Raw genomic sequence first — 16,900 nt, 5'->3', positions numbered from 1 at the left:
CTCTACGTGCCAGTCAGCAACAGACGCTAAATTTACGTCTTCTTTCCGCTAGTGCTATTTACGCGTATCAGGAAAATATAGGTCACGAAAAATCTCTCCCTTCACGTTTTAACATCACATTTTAATATGCAATCTTGAGAACATGTCGAGACGTCGACTTGAAAGAAGTCTGATATATTGATATAGATAAATTGATATAGATTCGCACTAGACTCCGTTAATATTGTTTGCGAAACTTTTATCGACAAATATTCTGTATGTTTTCATTTTATTTCTGTTGTATTTTCACTCGCATTTGTTACGATATATTTTTCAGTACGCAACTTTCTCAAGAGATCTGTTGTAATGCAGAAAATTCAAGATATGTTTCCGGAGCGAAATACAGAGAGAGGTAACTCATTTCTGGTAGTCGAAGTATGTTCGACAAAGCTGTTTCCCTGGTTATACCGCTTTCGTTCTTAGTCGACCGCCTAGCAAATCCTTGAAATCCCTATTATTTCAAATATTCGAAAACGCTTTCGTATTGTGAAATTGTTTCTTACCAACCGGCTTAGCGTGAAATACAAGATTTGCTTTAGAAGGAAAGTGAAACCTATATTCGACAGTGTATCCCACTCGTACACGGGAATTTCCACCTGAAGGAATCTCATCGTTGCTTTATTTTAATTTGCATACAAACGTTCCTCTGCCAGTGTTTATATGTAAATTGCGCTTTATCTTATCGCCATCGCGTCGCTGATACCCGCCTCGAAAGCGCTCTGCATTTGATACTTCTTCCTCCTTTTCCAGCAACCAGAGTAACACGTTCGACGTGGGAGAAATGACGCTTGTATCGCTGCTTGGATGCTTTTTTTCCTCCGTTGAATCGTATCTTTCCCTTTGGGATTGTAGATTCCGAAGAGATAAAGAGAACATAACAATGAAAAAGAGGACAGTTGCTGAGATGGAATCACATATATGCTTTCAAGGGATTAAGGAAATAATTTAATTAATAATAGTAATTTAGAAAATTCTATTTTCCCCTTGGGAAATTTCTGTATACAATCGCGATTCCTGATATTCTCTTGAATTCGTAATTTTTGACAATGAATGCACGATCGAAATTCGTAGAAGAAATACAGAGAATTTGTTATTTTGAAACGAGCCTTGCTCGATATTTTCATTTTTGGGTGATTTAGTAGGAAATGTTGGCGAGGTAAAAACGTTCATTACCAACGGCGTTAATTACAGCAAGAGCTGGGAAAGGTGTACGGTTTTAACAGTTTCTTTCGAGTAGCGCCGTCGTGCCATTAATTGCAAGAGATAAGCAGACAAAACGTTCCTTTTAAACGATCCGCGCTCCACGTTTCATTTCCTGATAATTGTTGTACGGCGACTTGAACGATTAAGAACGGGTCACCCTCAAAATACGAGGATATCTCCAGAATTCCTCTGGTTTCGTACATTTTTCCACTGGCTTGGCCAACGTCACGCCAGTTCACGGTAATGGAATGAGAGGCAAGCGGAAATTGCTTAGGCGAAAGAAACGAATGTAGCGTTTTGGGAAAGTTCAAATTACAAGGAAAAAAAAATAGGACGAAAAACAAGAACCGAAAGTACCGTCCGGGTCGAACAAATTAAGTTGCCAGCGTTCGCCGGTCACAAACAATCTCCGAACTTAATATCCTACCACGCGTTTAAACTTCCTTCCCTCGATTTTCTCTGAACAAGGAACGCGGTCTCGAAAAAAAAGAATATTTCTCCGTTTAGTGCGAAACGGGAAGCCTTTAAAAATGAATCAGGCCAAGATTGCGGAGGAACTTCGTGGTTTCTCTCGAACGAACATTCTTGCACGAGAAATTATCGAGGAACCACCGACAATTTGCATAGACTTTGGAAAATTCTACTCGGTCGATCGACCGAGATTAAATCGGATATGCTGTCTGAAAACTTTTCTTCGTTTACTGTGGATACTGCAACTATCGGCTTCCAGAAGTAATCGTTCCATTCATTATGCTAAATCATAATTGAAGACACAGATGCCAAGATCAAAGGATCAAGAGCGAAGCTTTGACGAAGGGCCGTGTATCGACGTACTCGGGCCGAATTAACATTCGATCCGTTCCAACGTCAGCCCACTTAACGTAATTGCTAATCCCGCGAGAAACATAGATCTCCGCGTGCCAACTTAATCCGTTAACCCATCCTATGAGTACGCAGGGGCACGAAATGGAAGCAAATGCCAGAGACTTTCGTTGAGTTCGCTAAGAAGATCCTGCGAATATCCGCTTAATTAAAATACGATCCAGAGCGGCTCACGACAATGCTACTGCAGTGACGAATCGTTGGAATTCATTTGCAACCACATTTTCCTGAATCGACGAAAAAGTCGTCGGCCCCAATGTCTTTTGCTAGTTGTTTCTTCCCTATTCCCTAATCGAATCGTTACCTTGCCTATATTTTTCTTCCCCGTAACAAAGGGAAATTCTAATTACTAGAGGAAGCTTGTCCAATGAATTCTTTTAGTGCTTGGGTATCGTGGAAATGGGAATAGCAAACGTTTACGGCAAGTGTTACTAATTGCCAAGTATCTGTAACACTTGAGAACTCAACTACCTGTACCAAACATTCACACCAAATTCTCCTTCTCACAAAGACATACAAAAGCGCCTGAATATACAACACCATAAATTATTAGAACGTAATACTTAAAGAAGTCTTGAAAGCCGCGAATCCCACGTTACACAAACTTCCTCGTACAAACAATCGTTGTTGCGTCAAACTTATTCGATCCCTGTTAAACTCGATCCCATGCAAATACACTTACATCAACGAGAACTATCCGCTTCACCCTATGGAAACTTGCTTTGACGTCACAAGGTGCAATATTACGAACGTTAATTGTTTCTCACTAGCTCTCGTCAGGAATTTGCCACAGCGGAACGAACGGCAGCGTGTGTAGATGCGACGCCATCAAGTCGACCGCGGCGTTTTGCAAACGAGCCGTAGCGTGGCGATACAATTCGGTGGCGACGATTTACACGAAACGAGTAACACATGGCAAGATTTCTCTTTAACGGTGTTTTCTATGCTTCTAGGTAAATCGACGGGACTGGTTACGACCACGAGGGTGACACACGCTACACCAGCGGCCCTTTACGCTCACGCAGCCAGCCGTTACTGGGAGGACGATGGCAAGGTGCCACCTGCTGCACGGACCTCTTGCAAGGACATCGCGCGTCAGCTGCTCGAGGATGAACCCGGTCGTAACATCAATGTACGAAATTATACATTTTGACTTAAACCTGGAAAGTTTCTTCGGGCTTGGTTCGTTGATTCATCCGGATTCGACATTTCTTCTTCTATGGTCTCTGTCGTAGTTCGTGGTCGAATACGTGCGAAGATTTCCCGATGGATCCGCTGGTCGCGTGGAATCCATCTTGCTATCGTGATTCGACGTGATTCGACAGATCGAATCAGTTCGGATTCGAAGAAACGCTTCTCTGGAAATTTCTATCGTGCGCTTTCTCTCTCTCTCTCTCTCTCTTTCCCTTCTTTTATAGAAAGAGCCTAGGTAGGGGTGATGGGACGAGCGTGACGTGTAATCGTTCCCAACTTGCACGGCGCTCCGGGATCTTTTCACCGATAAGGATTAAACTCGGAGTACTTTTGGAAAGATTTCGATTTGTTTCGAAGAGCGCTGCGTGATTTTTAGCGTTTTCGTGATTACTTTTTCGAAACCACTCAAATTGTGCTTTGAAATATTTCTGATATCATAAAAATAGAGAAGGTACTTAAACGTTCGGATACTCTGTATCTTGATCGGTTGTCGAATTCGTTTAACTTCGATTACCATTTAATCGTAATTTAATAATTAACGAACAGTAAACAGTATGAAATTGAAAGTTTCGCGAGGTGGGTATTTAAATGTACGCGGTGAATTATTCAAAGCACTCGTGTACGTACCGAACATGGTATTTAACAATTATTATTTCCGTCAAGTAAAAGTCTCTCTACATCGATAAAAATGTAATCAGATTAAACGTTTCTCTTAATTAAACTTACAAATTACATGCTCGTTATAACATACTAACACAATTCGAACATTTAAATCATTGAAATAATGGAACGAATTTTACTTTCCTGTATTCCTTGATATTAACACGATATTTTTAATTTGATTTTTTGTAAATTTTTTGCACGTGGATGCGGAATTGAAAGGAATTAATTCATTAACGTAATGCTCGCTGTCGAAATACGAGGGCTCCATTTTACGGACAAAAATCCTGATTATCCTTATTGAAAGCAGGCGCGGCACGCGAATCAGTAACCTGAAAATTTTTAATATCTTGCATTATATCGGTTTAGAATGCGCCGGCTGGAAATATATGTCGGTAAACAATTTCCTGTATTCGCCCGTCGGTGCACGAACTACTCTGCGCTTCGAAATATTCGACAGAGGGAAGAAACGCTAAAAATCCCAGATTAAAGCGGCTATCGTTGCGGGAAAAGAGATTTCGAAACCGACAACGCGGACTTTCCATCCCGCGATTTATCGACGACGCTTTACACGACGCGTCCTTCCGATGTAACATCCCTGTGGAAAAAAAGGGTAAAACTTATCGAATCGCACAAGTGCACCTAGCCAATCCAGAAACTGATTTCTAGGCAGCAGAATAACTCGGCCACAGTGACAAATTCTCCCACCGCTCGAACCATAATGTACAAATTCACGTCGTTTGATTTCGAGAAGCAAACATTTTTCAGAAGTTAACGCTGCGTTTCATTCGTGACGTTAATTCTTTTCAAATAAGAATCAGAGGTTCGGCGAAGATTTCTAACGGATTTTTCAGAACAATTTTATCTACCTAAAAATATTTTGTACAGTTAACTGTAACACAAAGATAATTTTTAAACAGCAACAATTTGCGTGTTGTGCGATAACTTTGAATTCCCTTTGAAAATTGAATTCCCTCAAATTTTGCATATCTTCGAATTCATGTACACTTGCACGAGTAATACCGAGAATGAGATTATCACGTGCGAGTTACTCCTTTGTTAGAAACTTGACGTAGAAACTGAAAATGTGATTAGAAGAGGAGAACATAACTTAACTCGATGAGCAGTCAAAGTACAATAAAACAATTTTATTTAGCAAGTACAACAATGTACCTATACGAGCGACGCAGCTTCTAACAAGATTCCGTTGAATTATGAAAATATATTTCGTAAAATAAAATACCACGTAACGTGCAGAATAATTAAAGAACGATAAACGTATTTCAGTTCGAAAGGTGTACCACTATATTCGGTTAATTCTAGCAGTTTCTTGTTTCATCCAGTGCTGGAAATTTTGATCGAATAGTGAAAAGTTCACGGCGTTGCAACGATCGATGTAACGAGCGAGTCTCATCGCGATACTCTCGCAGAAGGTCGCGGATCGCGCTGGTTCAATCAGCGGAAGTTGAAAATTTCGGCAGGTCAATCGGTCCAGGAGGAGTCCGAATGACGTTTCCGCAGTGGCGTAACCGGGGAAAAAAGGTTCGTTCGAGAGATCGGCCAACGCTTTTATGCGGAACTTGTATGCAAAACTTCCTGCTCGTTAAAGTCTGCTTAGTCGGAGTTCTCGAGAGAGTTCGCCGGATAGATAGAAGAGGAATTAAAGGTCCGCAGGGATGACTTCCCCGGCGAACTCGGGTTTCTGGATTCTTCGATCGGATAGCAGAGAACAGAGTGAAATGTATTTCGTAAAATCCTTGGTCGTGCGAAGTATGCAAACAAATTTTATTTCTATTTTCTCTTCAATATTAACTTATTAATCGCTTGCCTCCTCCAATCTTTTATAATCTTTTATAATCGTGAAATTTGTACAGTAGGTAAAATAATTGTTTATTTTAACGTTCACTTAGTTTTATTTAGGTTAACGTTTGGCATTTTTAGTAAACGCATTTAAATAAATCCAATAAATTTTATTTTAGTATTTATTTTAGAGTATTTTATTTCGGATGTTTCGTATATTTTTGCATATTATGTATGTCCAACATATTGTGTTGTGTATTTAAATTTTTCACAAATCTATAAACATCCGCAGAATCTATAGTTGATTATTATTGATGAAGGAATGTAAAAATCTTTTGAATCATTTTCATGCAAATTCGACAGCTTCTGAAAATTCAATACTTTATTACGTCAACATCCCGGCATACTTGCGTTTCCTAATGGTACGCTATGCTGAATTTTGTGCCTCGTATGTTTCAAGCTCATTAGCATACATGTTTTTTAATTACTTGCCTCGGGGAAGGAAATTTGGACGTGCTTGATGGCTCTAGCCTTCCATTCCTTGAAATAATAAAATCGTATGGATAATTATCGTTTTAAAATTTGTTATAAAAGATTGGAAGGTATTATTCACCAGATTATAAGCAATACGTAGGTATATTTATAAAAGAGAAAATTTTGTTTTAGTTGCATTTGAATTTAATATATTCCATGTGTTAATATAGCTCGTTCACTTTTATGTAGACTTGAATTTTTTTATTTTTCTCGGCTTGAAAACATGTAGACGAACATTAGCATGGATTATGGTAAATTAGAGTACTGCAACTCTTTTAGATAGCGAAGGAAAGAAAAATTGCGCCGGCATGAAAAAATATCTCATTTCGAATGAAACATAAGAGGACCATTCATTTAAAAAGGGAAAAATATAATCCTTATTCAATTGCTGCATCAAATGTGTCCGCATTAATATGAAAAATATGGTAAACAATCCGTTCCAAAAGTAAAGTAACGTTTTGAAAAAATATTTCGAAATATATTGTACGCGCTTCTTATTGATAATGTTAAAACATAAAAACGTGTAACGTAGCGGGTACTCGTAATCCTTTTTATACGCGACTTTCTGTTTCGGGTTGTCTGGAAAAAAAACAGAAGCTGCAATCACCGAAATGGAAAATCTCACGGATGAACGAAAGAACATTTCTCTTCGGTTGACTTTGAAATTCTACAAAATTGCTTTTGGGATCGCGTTCTCTGATGGAACACAAACACGCGCGTCAGAAGAACATTCGAAAATAGAAGGTCCGAAAATGAAAAGCGTGGAACGAAATTTTGTCACGAACGATAAACTTGCTGAATTTAAATCTAAATCCGATTGTTGGAACAAAATTCAGTATGTTACAAGGATAAGCGACGATACTTCGCTTTTACTTTAATACGCGTATGCATGTGAAGTAATAATTAATTTAACGTAGATGATATTAAAAATCCTTTGCTCTCTACCCTTTTAAAACTATAATTAATTACAGGATTTCTATAAAGTTCATAATGAGAATAACCAGTCTTTGCATTTAATGCTATAACCAAAAAACGAATGAAACGCATCGTACAAGATAGGAAGCAAACTTCAGATAGCAGCAAACTAAGCAAAATCCAATTATTAAAAAAAAAAAAAAAAAATTGAAATGATTCGAATCAAATTAAATAATCGATTTGATATTATCCAAACTAAAAAATTGTAAATAAAATACTTAGAAACATAATAATTTGCATGAGTAATTTTCCATACACAAAATCAATCGTGGGGAATCATTCTCAGGACTCGGAGAAGAATCACCGTTCCGTAGATCAAGTCGTTCAATTGATATCCTTGACTGTACTTTTCGTAAAGTCGAAGGTTAATTCCGTGGCACCGAGTTATCCGCGAACCCAGCCATTCGAACGCTTGACAAATGTTCGAGTTTATTACTTCGAAATCCGGTTTCATCCGTCTCTCGATAAAATACGCGGCAATGAAATTACGATCGATCGTAGGTGGTGCTCGGCGGAGGTAGGCGTCATTTCGTGCCGAAAGTGATCCAGGATCCGGAAGAGCCGGATAAGGAAGGCAGGCGATTGGACGGAAGAAATCTGATCGAGGAGTGGTCGAGGAACCATCGGCTGCGGAACGCAGCCGCGAAATACGTTGCTAACAAGGAGCAGTTCGAGAACGTCGATCCACGGAAAGTGAACCATCTGCTAGGTAACGAACAGAAACACGTTTCTACATTTATACATACGTATAGCGGAGGAAAGAGGAATTTATTAGCGATGAATTTGAACGGAACTCGTGACATTCGCGAAAACGTACGTGATGCAAGTATACGCCACCGCACAAAAGTATTTTCTTATATTATAATCCTCACCTTTTGCTATTAATCAATTTATAATACGAAATAAGTTGAGGAAAATTCTTGATCAACTCGTTTCATTTTTCTTTGAATATTATCGTGTTTTATGTTATTCATACGTAATGAGAAACGGGGAAAATTGTACAATAAAACCTGTACGATTCAGTTATGAATGTAGATGTACGCAAAATATGAAAAAATAATGTAGGTCGCTGAAGAATAATGCAGATTGAATAATATGGATTATATATTATGCCTTCTGGTAACCATCGATCTTGCACGATTGCGTTAATCCTTCGATACAGTTAGCCCTTAGTTAGTCTGCCCTAATTATGATGGGCGTAACGTTTGAATTTGAGATTACACTCGGTCTATCGATCAGAGCTGTTGATTGCCTTCGATGTTGTATAATAAGCAACGTTATTAACCAACGATAAATTGAAATGTTTCTCTTGCATTTTAGACACGTTTCTTAGATTTCTATAATATCCATTGTAAATACGTTTTAATTGTTCTAGAATTATAATATAACGAAGTTCGATCACTGATAGAAGCTGTCTTTCTAGAAGTTCGGTGGCTCACTCTGTTTCATACTTTTCATCATTTCAGGGCTATTTTCCTATTCCCATATGGACTTCGACGTTGACCGAAACACGAATGGAAGTGGTGACCCGTCGCTGGCAGAAATGACGATAAAGGCGCTCCGTGTTTTGACGAAAAATCCCGAAGGATATTTCCTTTTCGTTGAAGGTATGTATGTAGGACTTATGTGCCTCCAACTTCTCGAGGATGCATTACCACAATGTTTTATCGAATTGTTTCGTCGTTACTATCGGGCGTTCAAAGATAAACGGATGGAGAAACGAAATTCGGATACGTGGAACTATGAAAGATGTATGCGTTTAAAGTAACTATGACGAACCTTAAAAAGAATTTCTCGAATCCGAGCAAGCTTCGTGTTTCATCGTTTCGGACTTATCTCTCACCACCTCCGTGTGAATTTTATAATCGACGCGCATGTGGCTACGTAATTGAAATCCTTCGACGACAGAATACGATTGAGCTAATACTCTCGAGAGTGTTCCTCTTTCGAGAATAGGGAAACACGAGTTTCCTGCGCGAAGATTGCGTCAGCGTTCTGTACTTTATCGAGTTTATAGCTTTCCACCTCCCGGTAACCGGTATGTACATCTCACGTTCTTTCGTCGTTGGGAAAAACGTTTTCTCGACTTGTACGAAAATACACTTCTTTTTTGTCTTCCCCTTTCTCGCCCAGAAGAGACCGCTGAACCAGCCATTTTCCTGGCCATGGAATCTTTTCTCGTGTATTTTATCGTTCGTAAACGGAATAATAATTGCTACTTTATATGTATATACATACACATATATATATATATATATATACAACCGCTGGCATTTTCTTTGGTTCGTTGGCTCCTTATTAAAATAAAATTATATATAAAGTAGAAGAAGGAAAATTTGTAGACTTGCAATCTTAAGGTTTGAACAGGAATATGTATTATTTCAATAACTTGAAATTTCTGAGAATTGTGAAAAATATTCATGCGTCGCTGGAGAAACCAAACGATTTTATATACAAAATTTCAAATGTTGCAATTCTTTATTGTCTTCCATTTTTTTATCTTCCCTTTGTTTCCTGTTCTTTCATCCGATTGAATTCTGAGTATGACATCGCACGCTATAACTTGCACCCATTGTAAACCAATCGGCTTTGTACACGCAAAACTTTGATTAATTCCCTTGTGACAACCGATTTCACTTGGTAAATCGTATCTGATTCTCGGTTTGTTGTTTTTCAATGGTATTATATTGCTGAATGTCGATGCATTTCGCAACATTGATGTCATAACTTGTGCAAGATCCAGTGGCATTGTGAAATGGATACTGTGAAACAGTATTTCTTCGAGAAAATATTACCACTTATTGTTAAATTTTATCTTTATAATATTATCTTTCGAATAACATTCAGAGCATCAAGTGATATTAATTTCCTGCACAATGCATAGCTGGCATCTCGTTGTACGTCTCGAATGTGTTAATTCTCTCCAACAACAGGTTCACCTTGAATATACTACACGAACAACGTTATCGGTTCAATGAGCATCATATAGAGGTACGCGTCGAACTAACGTGAGAGAAAATCGCGTGCTTCCAAGATAACGGAATACGCGTCGTTGGCATAATCAGATCCGGCACGGCGCGTCGTTCCATTATCGGGCGATAGTATAACGTCGCTGGTCGATTATACTTCGAACTTCACCCGAAGATCGTCTTCGTTCGTCGAGCACAGACGTGGCTGCTTTGTAAACGATACCGAAATCCGGATCCAAAGTTTCCTACAGCACGACAACTGTTGCTCCCCCGCCACCAGCTGGAGAACTCGTACCTCCACGGATAAATTTTGGCAAGATATCCCTGGCTCGGTTGAACGCATCGAATACACCATCCTCTCGCCTGCGAGTCTGCTAAGATTTCGGTTATAGAATCAGTTGACTCCACAGTTTGCCGAACTTCTAATGTATTCCACGAACCAAGTTTCATTTCACATTGTTGATCTGTAATCCGAGATATCGCCTGATTTGTAATATTCTGAGTCAATCTAGCGTGCAAGATATCATTATTGCGATAGTTTCATGTAACCTGTGTGATAATGGACTAATCGAAGTAAGATGATAAATGCAATAATATTTATTTATTGAATGAGGGAAAAGTGACCTTTTTTCTGGAAGAACCCTTATCACCCCATGCTAAGATCCCAGCTTATTCGCGATTAGCGCCACATCAGCCAAAACGATCTGTTTCCTGATAGCTGATCTAAGCATTAATATAAAAAGATGTATCTCGATACTATTTGGCGTAATAGGTTCGATAATATCTTTAATATTAAACATTGAGCGTTCATAACGAAAATGTGAAATTTTCCAAGCTATTTGGGAATAACGATTACTAACGCGGAGAAGGGAGAGTCATGGTCGTTTATCAAAAAGCCGCTTGGTAGCATTTGTCGACTCATTGATCTTTGGACATTCGAAACGAATGATGTGGCTATTTATATTAAAGTCATCTCCTGTGAGCTTTCGTAATTCTAATAATAATTACTACGATATTTAACCAAATATATTTAGCATGATTAAATTTGTAAATTCATCGTAACATAAGATGCTATTTGGAATTTACGAGAAACAACAATTTCAATAAAACTTGTTTGGCCCGATAATAATCGCGATCTGGACACGTAGCGTAAAATATATTCCGTGTTATTCGGTTCACCGGGTAACTGCTCTCGATGAAACATTTCAGTTTTTCGTTAGAAAATAACGTTCCACCAGATTTTTACAATTTTCTCTCTCCCTCCATTTTATTTGTCAAAATCATTCCCATCGAGCGCTGAAAGCTGAAACTTTTATTTCGCGATTACGTTAAACTCCACATGAAAATTCTGAACAATCCGTACAAATGAGGAAAAGGGGATTTAGGTTTTTCTCGTCGGGAATTTATCTAATTTTATGCTAAATAAAAATAAGCATCTCCGGTAAAACCGTGTCAGCTGGGACGAGCTGCGTTTAAGAGATCACATGGTGCAACCCGTGAAAAACAACCGAATGCTTTTTCCTCTGACTACCCGTGGGATGTCTTATCCGTGTTCTTGTTGCGTCGAGAGGCTTCGTCAACATGTTTAAAACCATCAAGAGAAAAAAGATGCACGTGTGAAAAACCATGAGAGCAGAGGAATTAGTGGGGCAGATTTAAAAAACTAATGTCATGCATTTATTTTCGGCTGTATGGTTTTAATTTGATCCTGAATTTATGTGCATACATAGTCGAGTAGAATCAAGCGATTGCTTGGAATTTTTACAGTGATTTGCGGAGGTATTTGAATAATTACTGCAGAAAACTCGTTACAGTGCAAATAAAATTCCAAAATGATTCGCGCAATACACGTAATATATTCATAAAAGATTTATTCCTATCGTTAGTCGATACCTATCAAATATTTTTACGTGTCAGTTTGTACGCAGCTGAAATATGAAAGTATCTTGTAAAAGGTTGACGAGTAGCTAAACAGATGCGCGGAATCGTCGCGTCGCTGCAAATCGACGCTTTAATGCAAGTTATTTGTCGCACTGGTCCTGAGTTATTCAGATGAAAATCTGAAATTTGAATCGGATAGAAGGAACTGCGAAGTTGGCGCGTCGAATAAGCGTTCATTACGAGGCTTCCTGCGAATCTCTCCTATAGATCTTAATTTTACGGGAGTTCTTAAACGACGCTGTAATTTGATTTGAGTAGATATTAGATGGTTCCTTGATTTTTTGCCAACTGTAAGATAAAATGATATTTTTCGAAAATATCAATTATGTAAAATGTGGTATCTTTTATTCGACAGATACCGATATCGTATCCAAAATATATTCGATGAATATCTGATCGTCGTTGCTTATAAACCTTTATGTAACTTTACCTTTATATGATTGCAATGTTTTTTTTGATAAATTTTATTTGTGAAAAGTTTGATTTTACTTTTATAACAAAGCGCGTATTTTCAAAAAATTAAATTTGCTGCTAGGTAAACTACTTGGAAAAGGTATGGAAGCGATTGTAGTACAATAGCTTTTTCAACGAAATCTTTGTCCTATGATTCAATGGCAATAGCGCTGACCCATGGTGAAACTTCACGTCACTGTTGTGCATCAAATGCCAGGAAAAATCAATTAAAGCTATTGCATCTCTATTTCCAAACGAAAAGCGGAACGATGATATTTTTTGTAAGAAGAATTCATTCCATACAAGCTTTATGAAAATAACTAAAAAGCTTTGGTGAACACAGTGCAAATTGTACAAAACGAAATAGATACAGAAAGTGAAGCAATACTGCTTCATATAGCTCGCCTACGTTGAAACGCAAATTTTCATTTTTCCAGTTATTGCAACAACGAATTTCCCTTCTGCGAATGCACGCTACACACAATGCATATAGTATCATTTAATTTCATTATGCGCGTATTAAAACTTATACTTTTCATCACGCTCTGTGCACGTGTAATCGATGAAATGGAATTCACTCGGCTGAATGAAATGAAAAATACTTTTTCACGCTTTAATCTCTCGAAATAATTTTTGGCAATACTGTTGGATATTAATACTAGTTTCAATCCCAGAAGGATCGTTGCACGTAATATTTTCAATATCAGTTTTTCTCGGTCCATTAATTTTTTCGTTCCAAATCAAATTTACTCTTCGCCGTATGGGCATTCAGCTCTAAACTGCCTTTGGTTGACAGCAACGAGAAACGTTTACTAAACCACACAGTGTTCGTTACACAAATTCATCATTCGCCAACGTGCATGCTAGTGGCACACATATCTACTCTTCTAATACATAAATATCATGCTCTCGAATGCGTGTTCCCATCGAGTGCAGAAGTGTTATATGATTTGATAAAATATTTGTTCACCATCTCGTAGCGATAAACAAGAAACTATATCGTTTTATTGTCGATGAATCATTTTCACTTTTAAAGCAATTCGTTTGATACATTTCTCAATCTTAGAATGTAATGGATACGATATTTATTTACTGATATATCCAAGCGGAAATATCGTTCCACTTAGGGGGTTATTCGTAGACGTACTCATTCGTGTTTTATCGCGATTGTTGATTTATTGGAACAACGTTTGCTATGGTAAACAGAGGCAAAGATATTCCACAGTATGTACTGTTACCAATCGGCGTGATTATATCATTATTCATCGACACGAATCTAATTAAAGCTGAATTTCAACTTTTGCAAATAGAGCATTTGTTATATTTTTAGTCGAATTTTCTCTGTATAGCAGGATCCACTACCATTTCGACTAATGTAATTATATTCGTAATTAACTCTGACCCCTATAATCATTTCTCGTAACAAGGAGAGAAGCTGAGTCACAATGCATACTATACTATGAAACGGAGCAATGCGAATAATTATATTGAAATTCTCTGATTCTATTATTACGCATGGATTCGTGAATTTGATACGTTTTCGATAACAATGTGCATCTATAATAATGTTATACTGAAATATTGCTGCATTTGACGAAGAAGTTTTTGACGTGATTAGCAATTATAAATTGCAAATTTATTCGTGATATATAAAAATAGCTTCTACTCATTCGATTCAAAAATTACCTGTTTGTATAGGAGGAAGTCTACTGTATTCATCCGTTCCGATAGTTATAACAAAATCCTTTAGATAAATACGCATCTCATCGTTTTCTCTATTAGTTTCGTTTCTAGAAAAAATTCATGTGTACCACAATTCCATTTAACCCCTCGATTGATCACGGTTTACGCAAATTCCTGACATCGAACGCAATACACGCCATCGAAACATCGATTCTCCTCGCTTGTATCGTTCGCACCATCTTCCCTATCCCATTCAATCTTCTCCGTCGTCGTAAATACTGGTCATCGCAAATACGATACGGCGTATTCATTCACAAGTTCGGCGTAACGTGGTCGGGACAAAATTAATGCTCGCCAGTAAAATCGGATCGTTGCAGTTAGCCATGGCGCCGCTTAGTCGAGCCAAGCGATACGGCATACCATTGGGTCTTTTAACGCGATAGCCTAAGATCGAACTGTAGAATGTCTCGTTTCATCCCTGATTGCTTCGATCCACCCTGCAACCGAATTCGATTCCACACTCTCGATTCAATTCTCGCTCCCTTGAACGCGTGCACGCTTCCGATTCTACGTAATATCGATCCTGCCATTCTCGATCGTTTCTAAGTGGCGTACTGGTGAACTTTAAGTCGAACTTTCAGTAATCCATTCCGGAGGTAACGTCGTTTGCTCGCTCGATAATTGAATCCGGGATTCTTGCGGATCGTTCTGAATAATTAGCGTTAACTGCCAATGACCATGGTACTTTCACAAACGCGAGTTCGACGGTAATGCTGATGACGCTCGTTTCCCCTGCGTTGGATCTCTAATTTCGTCCGTAGTTTTGTTCCTTCTTTTATCTAATTTTCGCCATCCCTTCACAGTGACAGGAAAAAGGATAAGGCCTTTTCCACACGGTGATACGTCTATCGCGATACGCCTGTGTTGGATACCGATGTTGCGTTATTCATTATGGAAGGATTAATACGATGATTCTATAATGAACAATGTACAATCGATAATCGTAATAGGCTTATCGCATAAGTATGTCGTCATCGCAAGAAGGCTAGGAGACATGCGAATTATTAATAATATTTTCGTAACGAAGAATAAATAGCTATTTTTCTACGAAAGTATATTCTTTGATAAACAGCGACGTTAAATAAAACGTCATTAATATAGTTTGGCTAACGTATTAAAGGGTTAATTCTTAAATTCGCTTCTCGTGAAATCTGTAACGTCGTCGTGTCGAGTCAGTTGAGTGTGAAGCGTTTGACGTCAGAAATGTGCATTTGTTCTTTTGTTTATACTATACTTTATAGCTTTTAGGAAGTTAGGAAAGTTCGTACTTCACTTTTCTTTTAACTTTAAAGATATTAAAGTCGTTGACAGGATTATAGGTAGCTTTCTGTAACGTGACAATATTGATTTTAAAGTTACTCGCGTCTGGAGTTTTTCATAGTACACGTAAAGTTGATTCTAAATTGAATAGAACTTGTTGGTCGGTTAGCTCTGTCAAAGGATATTTCGTGCCATGTGGTTCGTTGTGCCAACTTTCGATCAAATTGAATTATCGCGTCAAATTATCCCGTTAATTGATATTTATGTTAATAGCTAAAGCTTAATAGCTAACAAAATTCAACTGATGCCAGATGATTTTATGCTCAACTGCAGCCTTCAAATCGTACTTTATTTAAAATTATTTCTGACAATGACTATTTTTCTTAATAATTTACAGTAAATTTTTCGTAGATTATTCGCTTGTATCCTCATACTATGACTGTTCGCTATACTAACTGCATTTCCCTAGACATCTAATTCAACACGAAAGGTCTATTTGCTTGTCTCCAGGTGGCAGAATCGATCACGCGCATCACTATAACAATGCTTATCGAGCGTTAGACGAAACACTGGCGCTGGAGGAAGCCGTGAGAGCGGTGATGAAGGAAGTGGACTTGTCAGAGACGCTTCTCGTCGTAACGGCGGATCACTCGCACGTACTCACGCTTGGTGGCCTAGCGACGCATCGTGGCAATCCTATATTTGGTAAGTGAAGCGATAAATCAATATTCGATAGTTCCATAATCTGTACTGGCAACCGAAACGATTCACTGTGTACCGATAACTATCGATATATGTTGAAAACTTGCAACAAATAGCCCAGAAATTATTTCTCGTAGCACGTAAACTTATGTTTATACGCTGCGATAATTCGTGCCATTGTTTAAAATTCTGCGCAATAATCTTTAACAATAAGAGGATTTTGAAGCCCCCTGTGGTGATATATCTAACCTGCAGCTCGTTTATAATTTTACCAACACCGATTTCCACAATCGTAAACGCCTCGAAATTTATACACTTGCTAACCTTTAAGTTTTCCCAAGTTTCCCCAAGGACGGCCACAGGAATAGAAGATTTAAGTTTTACCAACACGATTAAAACTTGTACATATCTTTTAATTCAGCTCGTCGTTACATTTCATTTCTCTACTATAACAACAAGTTTCACAATATGAGCGCGGCTAAGTGCGCACATTATTTTCGCGCAACAACGCGAGCTTTCGTGCACGAGAGTGGCCTATCACATTC

General features: G+C 38.2%; 1 protein-coding gene across 2 annotated transcripts in view; it reads left to right on the top strand.

Moving 5' to 3' along the window:
* LOC117208724 (alkaline phosphatase, tissue-nonspecific isozyme-like) overlaps positions 1–16,389 on the top strand; it is a 179,956-nt gene extending 163,567 nt beyond the window's left edge. For both annotated transcript variants that reach the window (XM_033450017.1, XM_033450018.1), the window contains exons 4-7: positions 3,078–3,256; positions 7,789–7,996; positions 8,754–8,894; positions 16,164–16,389. In XM_033450017.1, coding sequence (XP_033305908.1) covers positions 3,078–3,256; positions 7,789–7,996; positions 8,754–8,894; positions 16,164–16,366 — 731 coding nt within the window. In that variant the 3' untranslated portion in view covers positions 16,367–16,389. The remainder of the gene's footprint in view (positions 1–3,077; positions 3,257–7,788; positions 7,997–8,753; positions 8,895–16,163) is intronic.
* The last annotated feature ends 511 nt before the right edge of the window (positions 16,390–16,900 follow it).

Source organism: Bombus bifarius, unplaced genomic scaffold (assembly GCF_011952205.1).
Source record: "Bombus bifarius isolate JDL3187 unplaced genomic scaffold, Bbif_JDL3187 scf7180000008161, whole genome shotgun sequence".
NCBI lineage: Eukaryota > Metazoa > Arthropoda > Insecta > Hymenoptera > Apidae > Bombus > Bombus bifarius.
Note: the sequence above shows the minus strand (reverse complement) of the source record. Positions and strands in the feature narration are given on the sequence as shown.